The sequence below is a fragment of the Apostichopus japonicus genome, chromosome 20 (genome assembly GCF_037975245.1).
Source record: "Apostichopus japonicus isolate 1M-3 chromosome 20, ASM3797524v1, whole genome shotgun sequence".
In the NCBI taxonomy this organism is placed as follows: domain Eukaryota; kingdom Metazoa; phylum Echinodermata; class Holothuroidea; order Aspidochirotida; family Stichopodidae; genus Apostichopus; species Apostichopus japonicus.
The window spans coordinates 26,305,975-26,327,077 of record NC_092580.1 but is presented as its reverse complement, the minus strand read 5'-3'; the positions used below and the strand labels follow the sequence as shown (position 1 = coordinate 26,327,077).

The 21,103-nt window shown below is 35.0% G+C and overlaps 1 protein-coding gene across 1 annotated transcript in view; it reads right to left on the bottom strand.

The window, feature by feature from the left end:
* Window positions 1-8,020: 8,020 nt before the first annotated feature.
* Window positions 8,021-21,103, bottom strand: part of LOC139961137 (potassium voltage-gated channel protein Shal-like) — a 123,597-nt gene continuing 110,514 nt past the window's right edge. Inside the window, exon 5 of the mRNA XM_071960054.1 lies at window positions 8,021-16,737. Coding sequence (XP_071816155.1) covers window positions 16,288-16,737 — 450 coding nt within the window. The 3' untranslated portion in view covers window positions 8,021-16,287. The remainder of the gene's footprint in view (window positions 16,738-21,103) is intronic.

Sequence of the window (21,103 nt, the reverse complement as noted above, 5' to 3'; positions counted from 1 at the left end):
TCAGCTACTGTGAATCTATAAGGACTAAATATTTTAAGTACACCTCAAGACAAATTTTTCAACTAACAATTGGAAAAGATAAAGCATTGAATTCTCGGCGAGTTTATTTGAATTCAAACCTTTTGTGTATTATCTACATGCCAGTTACATAATCCTTAAGCCAATGTCTTAGAATTATTTGTCAGTGAACCTGCGTCACAAACACTTAATTATTTATTGAAACTTAGACACAAAATCAACAAACGTCAACATGCAGCATCAGATATTAATGCTTGAGTCTCTAGAGATGATAAGTATAATTATGACATTATCTACTGTACAACTACAGACACCATCCATGACCAATTTCTTAATTTCATATAGTTATTTTTTCTGCCAGATGTTAACCTACTTTTATATCAAACTTTAAAGGTATATCTGTTGGTGTTTTTTTCTTGCATGTTTAATGTAAACAGGTCATAATTTAAATGACGTCTTGTACAATATTATGCAGCATGAACTGAAACATAAATGGCAATGTGATGTATCCCTTTAAGGTGGGTATAATACTATAGTGTGATCTGCTCTATGAAGCAATACTGACCAGTTTATTACTTGTTTTGCAAAAGTGCGATCGTGACTATGATCCTTCATTAATCCGGTCTTGTATTGTAAGGAAGCAATTAGATGGTTGCGGTACAGTTACTCTAAACCATATGGCCTGCCACTTTATTTCTGCTTCGGTTCTCAGTAAAGAAAAAGACTAATAGGCAGATCATGTTTTTTTTTATTTTCCAAAACTTAAGTGATCACTATTAAATTGTGCTATATTTCTACTATTACTGATTTTTTTTTACTTTTTTCTTTACAGAAATTTTTTCTTTTTTCTTTACAGTGAATTTTTATTAATGTTATCTGCTATTGCACTTTGCTTTCATTCTTCACTTTCTATGTTTAAAATTATTTGTTTTGTTTTATAGGAGATTTGTTTCAATTTTTTCACTTATTTTATTTAACTAGTTTTATTTATATTATTCTGTATAAACTTGTCATTGTTATCAATATGTTAAGCCTGCTATTTTCATTGATTTGTTAATATTTTTCATGAATATTACTTTCTTGAAATTTCTTTTACACGACAGTAACAGAGACAAAATTGTGAAATTTAGTCAACTATGTAAACAATATCAATATGGACATATTTTTTAAGTTTATTTATCACAGAATCAAATCTATTGTGTCATGTGTAACTATTAATGCATAAGATATTGCAACAGTATCAAACTGTAAACACGATTGAAATAAAGAAAAGTTTCACAACTTAAACTATCATGTATCTTTAAACAAACTTGATTTTATTCATTCTAGTACATGAATATACTAATCTATTTAAATATTTAATTATTCAATTATTTAAGAAATTAATTTCAATTTAAATTAGCATCAGCTATTCTTAAGGCCTTTTATCAAAAAACAGATGTGTAATAACAAATCGCTTTTGGTCAAGATATCTGATTGGTTAAGAAACTTGATAAGTTACATTTCCTTCCCATCATACAACAACAATATAAGAAATCTATTGGCATGCATTGGAATACAGTTTTGAAACGAACTAGCTCCTTCATAATATGAACATCATTATAGGTCTAAGGTCATTCCCAACTATACAGGAATCATACAAAATAATTTAACAAATCTATTGGCCTGCTTTGGAATAAAGTTTTGAAATGAACTAGCTCCTTCATAATATGAATGTCATTACAGTTCTAAGATCATTCCCAGGAATCATACAACAACAATAATATAACAAATCTATTGGCCTGCTTTGGAATAAAGTTTTGAAATGAACTAGCTCCTTCATAATATGAACATCATTATACAGTAGTTCTAAGGTCATTCCCAACTATATAGGAATAATACAACAACAATAATTTAACAAATCTATTGGCCAGCATTGGAATAAAGTTTTGAAATGAACTAGCGATCTTTCGTAATATGAACGTCATTATATTTCTAAGGTCATTCCCAACTGCAGGGTCAATGACTATATGCCCTCCTTTACATTATATCCATTCCAATGCACAATGTGATGTAACCTCTGCTAAGGAATAGAGAGCTGTAGTTTTAAGCTGGTAACCTATAGCAAATAACAAGACATGGTGGTATTCATTTGACATCATATCATGTAGTGAAAGTGTGATGCTTACATGTAAATAACAGTGCAATGAAGTCTACATATATACTATTTGTGTCGTCAATAATATTCATTAATTTCCCTCTTGGAAAATATACTACCCAGCATCTATAATAATTGCACAGCTGCCTTGTATTTAGTAGTTAATATGCATCATCATCATCAGATGGGAAAATTTGGAAGTTTTTATGATGCCATAATTTCATTTGGAGTGTACTTTATATACATGCATTCACTACAGCGTTTATGTACGTTTGTCAGTTTGGAATTTATTGGATATAACACTTAGAAGTTATTGTTGCTACTGATCTTTGCTTTTTGTACTTTTAAAATTCCTCTTAGTTTCTCAATGAGGCAGGAAAGACAGATTCTCAACAGGTTTTAGAATCTCTTTGACATAATTTAGATGAAATCTTAAACAAAACCACTTCAGTATTAGTTAGCTATGGCAGGCGGGTGGGAAGTGCTTGGGAAAAGGAGTAACACATCTACTCCGTACATCTTATATGTTCCACCCTCTGGCCTCTTCCATTTTATATAGGCATAACCCATGTGTAAATATCGCATCTTTGAAGAAAAAATGTTTCATGATGGATCGACCTAGCCTTCTTCTATAACACACATGCATATATATACACACACACACATACACATGGCACGCACACCCATAAGCACACACATGGCACACATACATGGCACACATAAACCCACACATGCACACACATAAGGAATGGGGCACCACCAGAGACTGCTCAGAATAACATGTTACTAAAAGGTATCAATTGAATTATAATATGTGATGAAATAGAAAGATGTGATGAACTTAACTATTTGGTGAACTAAAATATATAGCACCATTTTGCATCTAAGCACACCCTCCACTTTACCACAACTTTTCAAAGTGGTGAGGAGGGGGGGGGGCACTCAGCCTACACTCCTCCCCTTATACCCCTATCCCTTACACCCATTTCTGGATGATCATAACATCTTAACCCCCTCCCCATCTGTTAGAACTGTAAGACAAAAAAAAATGCACAAAAAAATGTGATGAACTAAAGATATGTGATGAACTATTAACAATGTGAATGAACTACAAATAAGTCAATTGAAGTAATAAATCTGCAATGTAAGTGGAGATGTGAAGAAATAAAAGATGTGATGAATGAAAGAGATATAATTAAAACATTACAAAAGAAAGTGACATAAAATCATAGTGATGGCAATTTTGGAATCAAAACTAATCATGTCAATTATCTTTCTAAGTAATTATCCATAAACATTATAAAAGAAAAACATAATTTTGCTTCATCAAAGCGAAACGTTACTCTTGTCTTTGAAGTATTAACGAAATATATGTCACCTATACTTGGGTGGGTCCTATTGCCTAAACTTTACCACATCTGATGTTTGTGTAAGATACAAACATACAATTACAGGGAAATCCACCTATCGTACAATTCCATGTGGACAACCCATTTTTCACTGAAAATACAGTTTTGTAAAATACGTTCTTCAGTTTTTGCTCTCTAATCTATTGAATAAATCAACTCTATGATATTGCCATTCATTTTTATTTCTAAAGAGAAGAACACAACAGTTTTTATCCTTTGGTTGGTTTAACAAGACAGAGTATGATGTCATCATATTGTATCTAAGCCCAGAATGGATAATGAAAAATCATTGTAGCAAAGACTATAGTAATACAAATTTAAGGCAGAATTCATGAACCTTAGATGAAAAAAATAATTTTCTAAATTTATCGATTGGACTTATATTGAACCATATAAGCTCCATTTGAACTATTCATTGGACATGTCTATTGTGTTTTTAGCCGTTCATTGTTGACTTTTCATTGATCTTCCCTTTTTTTCTTTTCCTTTTCTTTTTTTTTAAATCACATCTCGTTATTGGCGTGTGTATCAGATGTGAATGGTAGGCTTTGACTCTTGAAACTTCAATCAGTATGGATATTAATAAACAGGTCAACTTAGACAGCTATAATGCAGTGTGTATAAAGTATAACTGTAAAATTGGAAGTACAATGTTGTATCAAACTGCCTGCATGAAAGCTGCTGGATAGAATTTACTGTTACTGTAATGACCTTAATTCAACAGTGATGGAGTAACACTGACATCTGCTATGCAGGACAGTGTAGACTGTAATTTGCATATGATAGTGCTGTATCCAACAGTCATGGAGTAGTGGTACTTTTACCTGCCTGCATGGCAGGATGCATGTTTAATAGTAACTTTATGTACTAATTGTACACTGCAGATGGCTGTCTAACCACGTTACAGTATTCTCTTAATAGAACAGTAATGGCGCTTTTCTGTAATACAAACTAGACCGTATAGCTCGACAACAGCAAGCTCAACAGTAATGGAGTGGTACTGTTTATACCTGCATTAACCTGACACTGTAGTATCTTGTAGGTGTGGATTTTAAATCATTATCATTCAGAATGTATGGTGACATAACCTACTATGATGTATTTGAAGCTCATGTTATTACTGCGCCATGTGAGGCATAATTTATATTAACTATGCAATATTGCTAAGTTCCCAAATTCACCTGTCTACAGGATCGGAATATTTCTCACTGCAGTGTGCAAAAATTGTAAAGTTATGACATTTAGCCCTGTAACTGATTACTGTGTCAGAAATACGTAACTATTTCAACTTAATATGGAACTATGAATATTTCACAGTAGTTTGCCCATAAAACTCCTTGACAGCTGTTTCTTCATTTGACTATCCAGCATAATTTCTAGACATTTTTAATAATGCAGAGCTGGTCAGGACATATGTTCATCAGCTTTAGATGAATCCTCTACTTATTTTGGTTTGATGTCAATTTGAGGATAATGCATATAAATCCTTGAAATATACTAAATATACTACTATCTTCACTAAATATTTAGCGGAAGTCTGTTTGTGTTAGGAACAGTACTGCATGCTAATTTAAGCCATATGACAGTGCATACCCTCAAACGACTGAAGTATGTTGTATTAGGACACCAAAACTTTGACTTTAGATCTAATATTGCCAGTTTTTTCAATCAAGAAATCAATTGCTTTTATCCATTCTGTCTGTATAACTATTTCATGTGCAGTTTAAATATTGAGAAATGTTGGCCAAAAGGAACCTTATTTCTTCTTGTGCTTCCTTGTAGACTGTTTAATATTATGACTGAAATATACTTGCTAGCTAAATCCTATCAATACTGCTTTCCTAAACTGTTTACTTCAATTAGAGACGATTAATTTAATTTCATTAATATATTATTGGACTTTATTTCTCTTCATATGTTTGTTTTTCCCTTCTTCTTCTTTCTCTTTGCAAAGGGAGAGAGAACAAAAAAAAACTAAATTCAGCATTCATCTACAACAAAGAAGTTCTACAACAAACAAAAACAACAAAATACAACAAATAACAACTAACACTGTGTAGAGAAAGCATTATAAAGGTTTGGAGGGTCTGAAGTTTCCAATCTAGTTGCATCTCCTTCAGAGGCAGATGAAAAATGTAAAATATTAGTCGTCCTCTGTCAGGAACATCCTGCTTGGATCGGAAACATCAGCTTCTCTCATTTTAATACATGACCTGTCATCACTAATTTACAGAATATGTTCATGTTGTGCATGGTTGGCTGTTTTCTTCCTCTGGTCTCAAACAACCTCACACATCGTGGCATCTAAAAACTCTCATCACACGTGAGTTTTGAGACAATTGCTTAACATGTCCAGTTTGTCCACTATACCTTACACATCATCACTAAGAACTGGTTCAGTATCCAGGTCTGTTGACATTACGTTACCCATGTTCCAGTCGTAAACATGTCAACAGGTGTAGTATGGTAATTCCCTCAGTGAGATATCGTAAACAAAGTCGCCAAAGAAAACTTGAGAATCCAATTTCATTCAGCCAACACATCAGAATTCCCAAATGAAGACGAATAGAATTTAAACTTGTATTTTCATAAAAGTTTGCAACAGAGGTTCAATGACAGGCTTGTTAAAAAAATGAAACCATTGGATATGTTGATAAATGCTTGCTTGTAGCTGGTATGTGCATCATATCTGAGTATAAAGGAGTTGATGTTATGCTGTCATCATAAACTATCCATGTATTATAAAAGTTAGGTCGCAATATTATATCCTAAAGAAAATATGCAAGCAATCGCATGTGTCTATATTACAGTTATGTATAATGTTGGATACATGTTTCAATAAGGTACATTATGAACACAAAATAGGGAAAATTATAGGCCTACACTTAATAGTGGCCATACAAGTGAAACAGTTAATCTGTACACCTATCAGTTGTCAGTCACTTTTTTGATACATTTTAATATTTGACATTTTCTAGGAAGGTACCAAAAAAATTCTGTGACAAATTAATGATGGAGTGTATTGTGCATTACACCCACATGGATGGTGTGATTTTACTCTGAAATTCCTTTTCGTAATTAACACACACCGTAATGGAGATTATTAATAAGGTAATCAATAACCTAGAAATAGAAGACATAAAGGTTTCAGATAAAACCTTGTATTGCTGTCAACCCCCCCCCCCCCCATCCCACAATCACACACCCCTCTTCTATTGCTGGACTTACATTACTCTTGTGTGCATTGTTAATTTCATTACATTTTAATTCTCACTTGATTTGTATTAACCAAGCTTCATTAAAGCCTGACAACAGATGTCCGTTAGTATTGATTGACTTTCAAGCCACTGTCTGCCGATCGAGAGCCACCAGAAAATGCAATTTCCTTTGTGGCTGAAATGAAGGCCCTTCATAGAAGTATTTGTGGGTAATGATTCTTGAATGCACATTTCAATCAGACTAAATTATTATCTCTAACAAATTTAGTGCTATGTGAGCTATTAGTCAGCTCCTAGTGGAGTCTTTTGTAAAGTCCTTCTGGTCTCCCAAAAACCATTTGGCCAATCAAAATTGTTTCAATAAAGGAACCAAATTGACTTCCTTTGAATCTTGAATATTTGCCTACACGGTGAGAGTTTCACTCTCGCATATGCTCACTTTCGATGGTGAGGGGTGAATTATCCGGAGTCGTGTGCTTGTCATTATTAATTATAGAGCTGGAGATCGTGTTCATGAATCAATGGACGACAAAATCGTCTTTGGAGCGTAACAATATCGACAGCTTTGGTTGAGATGTGCTGTCCTCCAATAAAGTTACTGAAATGTGGATGCAGGAGTAACGTAAACATAACACACATAAGTGTATTTTCTGTTATAATAAAGTGCTCTGTGGAGTATTGTAGGCTACGGGCACATATTTATATAACTGTACATTATATATATAAATGTATATATAAATGTACTTTACATCTCCCCACTGAATTAATACATATGAGAAGGACAAAGTGAATAGCAACAGTGACAGTTTGATGGTGAATTCAAATTTCCTCAAAGACCTGCTCATTTATTGGTCCCTCCATGACTTGCTTTATACCCCCAACTCCACCTCAACACTTATTAAAAAAAAAATACATTTAATTGTCACCATGAGCAGATTAGTAAATCTGTTTCTACAGACTCCAAATACTGTTATTTTTTATCCAGACCTCAGAAAATGTTATCAATAGTTTTTGTAGCTTGTCGAAGTCCATTAAGTCGAAACTAGCATTCTGAGCATTGATTCTGAGGGGTGGGGAAGGGGTGGGTGGTCTCATGTTGCCATCATAGCTCAGTCCTGAAAACTCCTGGGTCATAGGCAAAAAAGTAAAAACTTTTTGGGGGAGGCAGAGGGGTGGGGGGGGGGTGTTTGAGATCATCACACATTTGTTACACGAAGAGAACAGAGAGAGAGAAAAGCTGTTTTTCTCAACATTTATTCCACTTTCACCTCATACCAAAAAATAAGGAATTAAAAGGAAGAATGTAACCATCTTAGTCCCTTTACATTATGTTACATTGCAAAGAGGAAGTGTCTGTAATAGTAAAACCCTCCTCAACAAAACAAAGAAATGTAAAATAGATGAATCATCAATAAAATATGTTAAACGAGTATAAGAACATGGAAACAGAGAGAGTACATAAGCAGTCTGACAATTCTGAACCAGGCGGTAGAAAATTAAAACATGTATCGTCGAATATTTGCCAGACACCCACGTTTTTCGTTAATTTTTGTCGTAAGTTTTCTCTCATTCATATTTACTTTCATTTAATTTTAAGGTCATTTGTTATTAACTATGGTACAAGGATTCTGGGGTGGGGGTTAAATGGTATTACTTTCAAATATTTTTTTATAATCATACCACGCAAATAGAAAACTGTTATATAATATTAAGAGCACGTTGCTTTGTTTATAAATTTCGTCTCCTTTAACTTTTTTTTGTATATCTTTTCATGCCTCCGATTTTCAGCAAATGTACATGCAAAATGAAAATCACGAGCTGGAAAGATGTTGTCCACCCCTGAACTGTCTTCAACAGAACAGAACAACGTATCCACAAAAAAAAAATACTTGGCCATCATGGTCTTTCACGACTTTCTATGTCCATTCAGTCAGTTTGGAATAATTCATTCAATTATCACCGACATTGAATGGAACATTCCCAACACAAATGGCCTTTTCATTACTGCCACGGGCTTGCTCAACCGAGTAACATCAAAATTATGTCACTCAGGCTACAGTAACTGATGTAAATTTTTAATACAGCTAAAGGAGCTAGGATAATTAGAAGGGGTTACCTGCATCGCTAACAGTTAATGTCATGGGTCGATGAGATCGGAGAGGGAGGGGGGGAAGGAGGGAGGGAGGTCAACTGGAGGGTGTGTCTTGAAGTGTAGTCTATGATTGGTTGAGATTTTATTCCTCATTTAAATGGTGTGTCCTGCTTAGAAATCAAGTTCCAGCCCTCTATTAGACATTACACTAAATGGAAATCCTGTGTGACGGACAATCAAACTTGGTTTTATTATCTCACATGTAAAACTCGTTACAAACAAAACAATTCTATTGCATCATTTTCCTTCTTTTTCTTTGGAAGTTTTATTGAACCGTATAATTTCAGATTTAATATAAATCTATACAGTGATGCTTGCTGCACCAGCTAAACAGATCCAGTCATACCTCATCAGAAAAGGCTATGACAAACTTCCAAGAAAAAGCAGAAATTATATATATATATATATATATATATATATATATATATATATATATGTATCAATGATTGAAAAAGAATCCCACCAGGAGCTAAAGATATTTACAGACTCACACAATGTAGTCTCCATCTCAGTGTCATACTCTGATCAAGTTTGTGAATGGACAAAAATAAAATTATAACTGAAAAACTTGGAGATAGAGAGACTAGGTGTAAACAGTAAACAGGTTACAAACATAAAGGTTTGTATACAATTAGTGTATAATACATTTTGTTTTTTTTCACATCACTATTACATTGTTTTAAATATCTGTTTAATATGAAATCAAAGCACTTATTGATAATATTCCACAAAAGGCTCTTTTCGATGCAAACGTCATATTTATATATCTTCTTTTAATTGTTTAATCCAATGTATCATATAATATCACTGACTAATGATATATCATTACTGTCAGGTAGCCATGTTGTATGTATATATATATATATATATATATATTGCCATGTACATACAATATATATATGTATGTATATAAATATATACAACATATATGCTACATGATTTTGTAGGATTCATATATTGTTACGTGCGCTCGTCTCTGCCTATAGAAACCTATTTCAATTACATATATATTTATATATATGATATATTATAAATTTGCATATGATTTATTCCTTACAAAAAACAGTCAAAGAAACAAACTAGTTCCGAGAATTACAGGTATACTGTATATATATATATATAAATACAAAAGACAATTGGCATGCTAATTAATATAAGCACGTGCAAGTGGGTGCACAGAAGGATACCAGAATGCAAAGGGATATACATGAGTACAAATAGTAGCCATGTGTATTTACAGGAATACAAAGGAGAAATACATGAGTACAAGCAGCAGCCATTAAAGAGTACCAGATTGCAAAGAAAACTTACATGAGTACATACAGAAGCTATGTATGAGTACCAGAAATGCAAAGGAAATACTTGAGTACATACAGAAGCCATGTATGAGTACCAGAAATACAAAGGGAATTACATGAGTACATGCAGTAGCCATGTATGAGTACCAGAATACAAAGGGGAATACATGAGTACAAACAACAGCCATGTATGAGTACCAGAAATACAAAGGGAAATACATTTTGTGCATACAGAAGCCATGTATGAGTACCAAAAATACAAAGGGGAATACATGAGTACAAACAACATCCATGTATGAGTACCAGAAATACAAAGGGAAATACATGAGTACAAACAACATCCATGTATGAGTACCAGAAATACAAAGGGAAATACATGGGTACAAACAGTAGCCATGTATGAGTATCGTGAGGGTTAGAGCTGTGATGCATAATCTCAGCAATCAACCCACAAAGTTAATCCTTGCTAACCAAATGATTTACTCTGCAAACATTGACAGTCATGACAAACATCCCATCTTTGGTTGTTCGTAAAGTCGCAGATGGGACAAACACTGCATCACAACCACGGAGGTCAAGTTCCAATTTCTGTTTGCCACATATTTTTTATTCCATTTTTGAATTATTTGGCCTTGTTAGGAGTTGACCTTGAATATGACATACATAGTTGCACATGTGTTAAATTATTTACTAGTACACAGATGTTTTCATTTTCTTTCAATGTCATTTTGTGTTCTCAAAAATGAATACAAAAAGATTTCGGGTACCATAGAGGTATGAGATCCAATGCATATGTTATTAGTTTTCTTACCATTTATGTTCATTCATCTATTAATGGATGTGTGACCCGTCTATGACCTTCCCGTTGCTTAGGCAAACAATATTGTTCTTTGAAATCCCAATAATGCATACAGATAAATATCACGCAGCAATCAAGTTGGAAAAATTACAACAATTATTTCTACCAAACATTGTAATCAAAGGTGGTAGGTTGAGGTGGTGGCTATTAAACAAGTAATGCAACTGACTTTCTTTAGTTGACATCGCAATTTAAACTTGGGAACACAACACAAAGGTTGTCATAAAATGATAAATACCATTCAAATAGGTATTAAAGCAAATACTGTCACAGTAAATCCTGCACAGGTTTTTACCTCAGATCCTGAAACGTGGTCATTTCTTTAGCTTTGTGCACCCATCTAGCAGTTCCTATGTCACTATAATGCACTCTATAGTCTGTCAGCATTTGATACAGTCAGTTAATAATGATCACCCAAATTTTATCTCCTTTGGCAAATTTTTGACAAACTAGAATTAATGTAGCCACTTCTGCATCGATAACTCCTTTTGAAAAGTTTCATATCGCTATAAATTTGTTATAAATACTATACATATTTTGAACAGTAACTAAGCCCTCCCATCGCTTCATAGCAATTTAATCTCTCAGACAAACGTTTTACAAGAAAGTGGCTTAGAAGAGACCGCATTTGGTGTTTCTTCTTCCTTTTTCGAGAGCATGGTGATCGGGCCAATTGGAACGGACATGTTTCTCTATCAAACCTTGATGCTAAACGCTAGAGGAAACCTCCGCCCGTATACAAGCCGCATCGTTTTCACTTTGTCTTTCAGCAGAACGAGCATGTATAACAAAATCTGCAAAATGCTTCCTGAACTTGAGAGAAGAGCACGCTCTTGAACTTCACAGCGATCACCGAGATGAAGAGAGAGAGCGCGTAAGAGAGAGATAGAGCAGGAGAGAGAGAATGAAAGCCTCCAGAGAATATGTCAAAGAACATCTAAACATTTACCGCCGTGGCATAAAAAACATGTCTCACTACAAATAGGACAGTGAACTAAACTGCCTATATATCTATTTATTAATTGCTGCCAGTATAGACTCTGAGAAAAGAAAAAAAACCTCTTCTACCGATCGCATGAGTTCTCATGCCGAAATGACAATTTCCTCCCGTTTTGCATGTTGCCATCTTCTTTGCCAAAGCAATAAAAATAACTACAATATCAAGAAACGTAAGAAGAGAGTCTGTCATATCTTGCCACAAAATGAATTTCAAGATATTTCAACTGGATAAATCTTGAGCAACAAATAGATTTCAAGTATTTTGACAGCTTTTCTGACCTTTTTAAAAAATAATAGAGATAGCTCTAGATCCCAACAAGAACCTTTTCTTAGTTTTGTTGCAATAAGTTTGATTTTATAATCGGTTATTTTATGCGTCTGACTGAAAAAATAAACTTTTCTTCTTTTGTTCTGTCCTTTTTTTTTTCTCTCATTTTTGTTTTGACAGTAAAGCATGTGGCATAGAATAAAATGCAGAGTAGAGCGGCAAGTTGCTTGATCAGATGCAGAGTAGAGCGGCAAGTTGCTTGATCAGATGCAGAGTAGAGTGGCTAGTTGCTTGATCAGATGCAGAGTAGAGTGGCTAGTTGCTTGTTCAGATGCAGGGTAGAGCGGCTAGTTGCTCTATTAGATCATAAAGTATAGGGACAAGAATGATTAGTTGAGAATCTGATCAAAATAATAACATTCCCCCCCCCCAAATTTTGAAGTCAATGATAGAAATATTTACTGTTGATAGCATGGACAAATGGGTAAAAAACCACAGTGAAATAAATAAAACATTTAACAATCCTATCTGCACAACAATGCTTGATACTTTGTTTTACCAGAAAAATGTACACATATGCCAATTATCTTTTGTGCATAGAAAGTTTACAATAAATTATATACCAAAGACATGATTTAATATGACTGGAATTGATATAAATGTATATATAAATGTGTATATATATATATATACATATACAAATACATATACATATGCATATACATATATATATATATATATATATATATATATATATATATATATATATATATATATGTAGATATCTTATACACTCTCAAGTAGCATTAATGCAATGATGAAAGTGTCAGAAATAAAATTCAATGAAATGAAAGCACCCTATCCAAGTAAGGGGTTTGAACCCAAACATGAAACTGAAAAAAAAAAAATGTTATGAAATCTCTCAATATGTACACAAGTTCCTTCAATTTACATTAGTATATTATATATATGTATAGACAGAGAGAGAGCTGCTCTTCCTAAAAAGAGCAGATATATATATATATATACATATATATATATATATATATATATATATATACATATATATATATATATATATATATATATATATATATATATATATATATATATATATACATAAAGATATCATAATGATATAGTCAATAAAACAGATTTGTTTACCAAACAGAAAACCAAGCGTTGCATATATATATATATATTTCCATATATATATATATCAAATTAGGTGATGATGAAATATTTTAAAATACTGAAAAAGCAGAACTGTTTAAGTGCTGGAAGAGCAATGATTATAATTCACAATATTATTCATTTTCCTTCAAATGCTTAAAATTAAAAAATAATGGTTATGTACAAAACAAAAACAAAAACTTAAAATGAAAGGAAACAAAAAAATTCCCAAAACGAGAGTAGATAAAAAATGAAACCACATTAGGCAAATACAACGTTGCATTCATTACATGGATGCACATGAAAAATATTGACTATAATGTCCTAAACATTTATAGTATCATTAACGTCTCTGTTAACTTAGACCCTGTTTTTGATCCTCTTGGCTCCACCCAATTATTATTTTTTTGTCTCACATGGATGAGGTGGGGCGGGGTGGGGTGGGATCTGCTGAAAATATTCAAATGGCTCCCACTCACTGAGTGAGAACAGATACATGGTGGAAACACACAGACTAGGAGCTCTGAAAATATAGACTGTAACAGCCACGGTCGCAATAAAATTGTTATTATCAATTCGAATGACAAAACTGACTAAAGCTTCCCATATTCATTCGAATGAGAATTGGGTTTTGTTCTTACATCCAGCCTATAAAAATATATATACAATAAGACTATCAAACTACACAAGTATTAACTATCATATCAGCATTATTCCAATTCAGAGCCTTCTAGTAAACGATGGCGTTTTAGGAGGGGCAAGGCTAAGATTGTATGGTATGGCTTGGGAGGGGGAGGGGAGGGGGAGAGAAAACTATGTGTATCCAGTAACTTAAGTTAGATGACTTGCAAAGCTTATAGGTTTGTTTTCAGAAAAGCCATCCAAGATAAAGCCTGGACAGAAAACCCAAGCAACTTGATCCATTCTTCAATCCCAGTCTCCTTGCATCGAAACAGTTTACGTTTTATGATCATGAGGATGCTATGTCCGAGTAACCCCCAACTCTCTAGGAATTAAGGGCATAGATACTACAATTGACCAGGTTACATGACTGATGAGTTATCTATCTACTCTGAACTACACATGTATGATCTTCAATGGTCAAAAGGCTGAGAACTTGAGGAAATTGCTACTTCTGATGGCTTCACTAAATGATTACCAATTTTCACTGTTGTCCTAATGATGATACTGACAGACTAATCATCCCCATGGCAACCAATATTTTGTTTTAATTTAATACTGTATGCTTTACAGCTGTGAATATTTGGGAAGACATAATCAGTTTTTTTCTTTCTTTAAATGTTTGTCTTCGAAAAAGTTACGCTCTCCTTTACCCACCGAGTAATGGGAAGTACTCTCATACAGGACTCACACAGTGGTAATCCAAACACCCACAGTCCAAGAAAAGATCTGCTGGCCGAGTATAATTAGCCTTTCTATTAATAATTGTACTATTTAAGTTTCACATTTGTGGAATAGGCAAACCTTGTGCGGCTCCATGCATGTTTAAACCGATATGTGCATGTACATGATATCAAAATACAAACTTGTAACACATGAAAACTTCAAGTCATAGTATGATTAACACATGCCTCAGGGTAATTAAGTTATAGCTAGGCCCGTAGCCAGGAATTCTGTCTTGGGAGGGGGCACCAAACTTTCAGGATGAGCAACATCTTCCCATCTTTTGACTTTGTGAAGTATTTGTACACAAGGTGGTGGCACACATGGGGGGGGGAGGTGAGGCACATAAGGTTTCCCCATCCCTGTGTCCCAGCCTAGCTATTAGGGCCTGCATAATGCCTAGGGTCACTATAAAACATGCACCCCATATATATACCACTTGGTAAACTTTATCAACCGTAAGTTGTCACCCAGGAGCAATATACAGAATCATATCTGTCATAGCAACAAATGGATTCTAAAGATTCTGGACTGACATGGTTTTTGTCTTTTAGGAAGTCATAAATTGTAAAAAAAAAATGAAACGTGCAGATAATTATAACGACTGTCCAATTGCACAAGATATATGAGGTCACAGTAAAAAACGACAGATTACTGTGTGAGTGAGCATGGGTATACGATTGCACAGATGGCAGGATATTATTAACGAGTTATGAACGCCACATTAAACGTGAACCATGTATGATTAGGTAGAGCCAGCTTTTAAGTGGTTAGTATAGGGCATAGCTAATTTACATACTGAAGTGTTAGTAGACACTGATATAGCTACAGCCCACCTGGATTCCCAGGGTCTACAGTAAGGACACTCCAGCAGACATCTTTACAGCTGACACTGCCTCAAGTCGGCAGTCTCAGGGAAAATGGTTACGTGTACCGAGGAAAGGTATTAGTCACATGAAATATGTTGTGGTACATATGTGTCGTACCAGAACGGTTGCGAAAGTCACAACGACAGCACGCATCTAGTTTCTTATCTATGCCTCGAGCTATTTCTCTTAATATATGACTAGTATCAACTCTTTGACGTACGGAACAAAATTTTACATTTGGTCATTTCAATTTCTCGCCAATCCCTTCATATTTGGTCATCAATGACACTTGAGCAGCAACCTCTAGGTTCTGACACCAAGGACGAGAGGGCGCCCTTCGTGATCACTGGAATCGATGGGTAGTCTATCGGAGCACCGGTTATCGTCGTCGTCGTCCAATTACCTCCAAGTAACAGATTTACATATTGCATCAGTTTTTTGAATTCTTGCTTTTTCAATGGAATCCCACTGGGAAGTTGTAGGCTATAAGGCGGACACTCGTACCACGTTCGACCCTGGCGTGGTCACCACCGCTGTGGCATTTATAGAATTCGGGGGCATCGTGGTGGAGTCCACGAGAGGGGTAGATGTAGGTGTCACCCCTTGAGGTGTTTGAGAGGAATGGGTGCAGTTACCAGAAGTTAATGGAAGTCGAAGATCCTCTGAATTTGACGTGGGCGTGTTGGGCGTGTTGGGCGAGTTTGAAGTGTTTACCTTGACTTCGTTCAGCTCCGACTCCTCGGGCGAGGTGGAAGTCGCCTCGTACCTCTGGCCTCGGGAGAAACGGGCACAGCAGCTCGGTGAAGAACTGTTGTTCTGCTTTTGCGTAGAACCGATGGAGTGACTCTTGCTGTCTGCATGCCCGACAGAACCCAGAGATCGTGAAAATGGAATGCCGTTGTACGTGTACTCTGTCTCAACATATTCTCGATTCTGAAAGATATAAAAGACAGGTGATTGAAATGTTAACCCTGAGGAAACGAGTAAGATGGGTCGGTTTTCAAATGCAACACAGTAAAAGGTGAACATTAAAGTCCCTCAAATTACAAGAAACTAAATGGTTATACTTAATAAAGGACTGATTGATCAGTTTTGTCGAGGAAATACAAAAAAGTATATTAATTTCACTTCCTGACGACATCCTTACAGACCCCAGTCCATGTAGGAGGCCCTAAACACAGGATATAAAGAATGATGAGCAAACGAAAAACAATGCAATTACAGTGAAAATACTGATACTGAAGCATCTTGGTATGGTGCTATAGGTCTGCTTGAAGTACTCGTGTCGTACTGTTATCTCTGCGCTGCGAACACTTGAGAAAGTCATTTCAAAGATTTTGGCGTATTCACTGGCAAATAACCAATCGAGCAGCACCGTTCAGGGAGATTTGCTCGCTTCCGCCTGCGTAACAGTTACGAACACAGGGGCGTCAAATTGGGACAAACACGTCGCGTGAGTAATGCAAAATGCAAATAGCATCACCATGCGTGAAGGAGAAATAGCGAATTAAATCTTTAACTTGAAACATGGTTGTCCCACCCAGCTTCAACTATAATTAAACTGTAATCATCGAAACATTCAATATTCGAATCACTGCATGACGATGTGAAAATATTTAAGCCCAGAAACTTCCGCACAATAATCTCTGCATTTTCCTGTCTGTACCTACAGTATATGTACATATTATATACACACACACATATATATACATAAAGCAGTTTCTTCTTCTTTCTATATATATTTATAACGAGATAACCGCCTTAAATTGAGCAAACAATGTAATCTCGTGCTAAATTTACTCTCCCCCTGCTTATTACTTGCTGCATGCAACCAACCTTAACTAATTCTTGAGGCCAAAGAGCACTTCAGAATTACATTTTTTCATTGATTTTGGTAAAGTTTGTCAATGGATTCCCTTACAAGCTTTTATAGTTGTCGCAGTCCAAGGTTCACGAGCACCTGCCACTGTGGTTTAAAGAGCGCACTTATTCGAATCTTTGTATTATATTAGTTTATTATTTTTTTTAAGGGGTTGTGAGTGCTGACCCATAATTCTGCTTTTTTTCCTTTCCCTTTACTCTTTTCCCAATTGGGCATCAAGCTTTCAGAGCATATCTGGCACAAAGAAAAATTACTCTGGATAGAAGCAATTTTTATAAAAGGTGAATATTTAACTGTAACTGTTTAAACTCACTCAAGAATATAATGATGCATCCCTTTTCAAACACACATGTGCATTTTAGTGATTTCCAGATTGTTCTGTTTGTATATAGTTTATTAAAAGTATATAGTATATAGTTTATTATACTATTAAGACCTACATTCTGTACATGACCACCAGCAGTTTTGAGTAACTGTAGAACACAATTGTTCAATAGGGATATATGGTCAATAAGTTCCACCAATCAATTATCAGAGATTTCTAATGATAACTCAAGATGAACAATGATCAACTACAAAGTTACTGATATCAGATGAACCATAAATCAATTCATCAATAAATAAATATACATATATACAGTAGTTGTTCGCGAAATTTCCTAACACAACCTCAAAAGATGGGGTAAAATTGGAGATCATGTGACCAAACGGCATGATAGTAATATTTTCCATTTATAAGCTTGTAGTAAAACTACATAGTGTATTACATCAAGTTGGATATTTTGTGTCCAAATATTGTTAGGGGGAGGAGGGGGTGGGTGGGGGTCTCCTGGGCCAGGTAATCAAATGGGCTCCACTCTGACGATATATATCACTGTTCATATTTACATTTATATCCTTGTTTTGAAACAGCCTATGTTTGTCTTCAAAATTCTTTCATTTGGAGGGCTTGAATTTGTTCTTTGGTAACCTGGTCTATCAATCAATCCATCAATAAATATAGATATTAAAAGATGAGCAAAGATCAGTAATCATCACACAGTTATTGATAACTATAGTCATCAATCAGTTCATCAATAAATATAGATACTAAAAATGATGAGCATAGATCAGAAATCATCACACAGGTATTGATAACTATAGTCCATCAATAATCCATCAATATAGATACTAAAAATGATGAGCATAGATCAGAGATCATCACACAGCTATTGATAACTATAGTCCATCAAAAAATCCATCAATAAATATAGATACTAAAAATGATGAGCATAGATCAGTAATCCTCACAAAGTTACTGAGAACTACAGTCATCAATAAATCCATCAATAAATATAGATACCAAAAATGATGAGCATAGATCAGTATATTACCATCACACTGTTAATATTGATATCTGATCCATCTATCAATCAGTTAAAATAAATTTGTTTTGATATGACCAGGTGCACAGTTTAGTTGCACTGTCTTATAACATAGCATCGTTAACACTACAGATATACCTAGATCTTTTCTTTTATATGGTGAGTCATCCTCACCGAACCGTTTACGAGTGCCTCACGTCGGTAAGGATATATCATGTTTTCCCAACAACTCCCCCCCTCCTCCCCTCCCCCCTAACATACATAAACTCAACTTACACGTCAACTTCACACCTTGCTTCACTGAACACATATTAATCATTTTGCGCCTATCCAAACAAATTTGTGTCAACTTGAAACTTTTTATTACCTTTAACTTTTCCAATCAGCCCTAAATTTTAAATGACTTACAGTAGCGGTACGTCCCTACGGTATACATTAACTATATCAGCGTGGTGTCATGTGTGTTGTTTGAAGCATGCCATGATTGTTATAGTTAGCTGTCCCACACAAACACAACATAGACTGTGCGGTTCTTTGAAAAGAGTGCATTTGGCATCAGTGGATAGATTGTTGCTAAATTACGGCACTCTAACGGAGATGTCTCACTGGTTACAACAATTTAACTTTCACTCATAATTCTCTACCTATGGACCATTTAAAAGGATTGTCTGGTGGCCCAAAGAAGTTACCTTAAAAAATAGTAAATAATTTTCCAAACATGTTGTCAAAGTATGAGAACGCTAATGTTGCGTTTGACAGAGAAACGATTTTTTAATCGTTAAGGATAGACATTTCAAATATGATTTGAACAGTACAATACGTGACGTCAGCTCTGCCATAGCAGATTGCGTCATAACCCACCCTCCGCACAGTACCTATACGGTAATCACAACAAAAACAGCGTTTGTATACAGATAAATTTCTTCCTTAATTTCCGGTGAAATTTCTTAAAAATTAGATATGTTTTCAAAAACTCCTTAAGCCGCCATGTACTTGAGCGGTGGTTCCGTGGTCTTTGTGTAACACAAGGTAAATTTTAACAGCAGACTCTGAGTTGTTCAGGCTATACATCGCGCTATCCAGCTCCAACGCGAAAAATGTTCGCATGTAGGCTGTACTCAAACGTTGACAATCGGACAGTTCTGCGAAGCCTAAGCTTCTCAGTGCTATATTCTGCTCTGACAACGATTCGATCAATTTCTTCAATAATTTCCGGTGAAATTTCTTATAAATTAGATATGATTTAAAAAACTCCTTAAGCCGCAATATATGTAGTAGATCGGTGGTTTCGTGGTCTTTGTGTAACACAAGATAAGTTTTAACAGCAGGCTCTTCGTTGTTTATACATCGCGGTATCCAACTCCAGCGCGAAGAATGTTCGCGTGTATAGGCTACTCTCACGTTTACAATCGGACAGTTCTGCGATGACATCGATCCCGCCAAGTTTCATCTTTCGGTTTAACGAATACTTTATAAGTTTCCTTTTACTGTTAATTTGATCCGTGAATTTTATTTCAGCGATTTCGAAGAACAGTTAATGAACTGTGGTTTGAGTGTGAGTACTATGTGTAACGCTATACAAGTACACCAACTGAGCATCGTAGTATATACGTTCGCGAGTATGTACGTTATATATATGAGGCAATTCAATGTGCTTACACGTGAGTTAATTTGCTGCGGAATTGGGAGTGCTAACTTCAAGTCGCCTGTTTTGCCTATCTGCAAGCACTACGTCAATCACCATATTGAAGCGTTCGAACAAACGGTACTTTTGGTGAGAAACTGGTGAATTTGAAAACCAGATTTCTACAAGAAGAAAACGTCGAATGGGGACAATTTTTACATGGTTAGAAAGAGAAAAATAATAACTACAAGGACAAAGTATCAAAATCTTCCACCAGACAATTCCTTTAATACAATACAGAGAATTTCGCGTCCCACAACTGTCATACAATGTTTTGTTAACAGTTCACTTGCAAAGCTTCAAAATTTACGGCACGCAAATTAAATCTGAATTTAATACATTGCAAGATGTGTTATGTCTTTGGACATA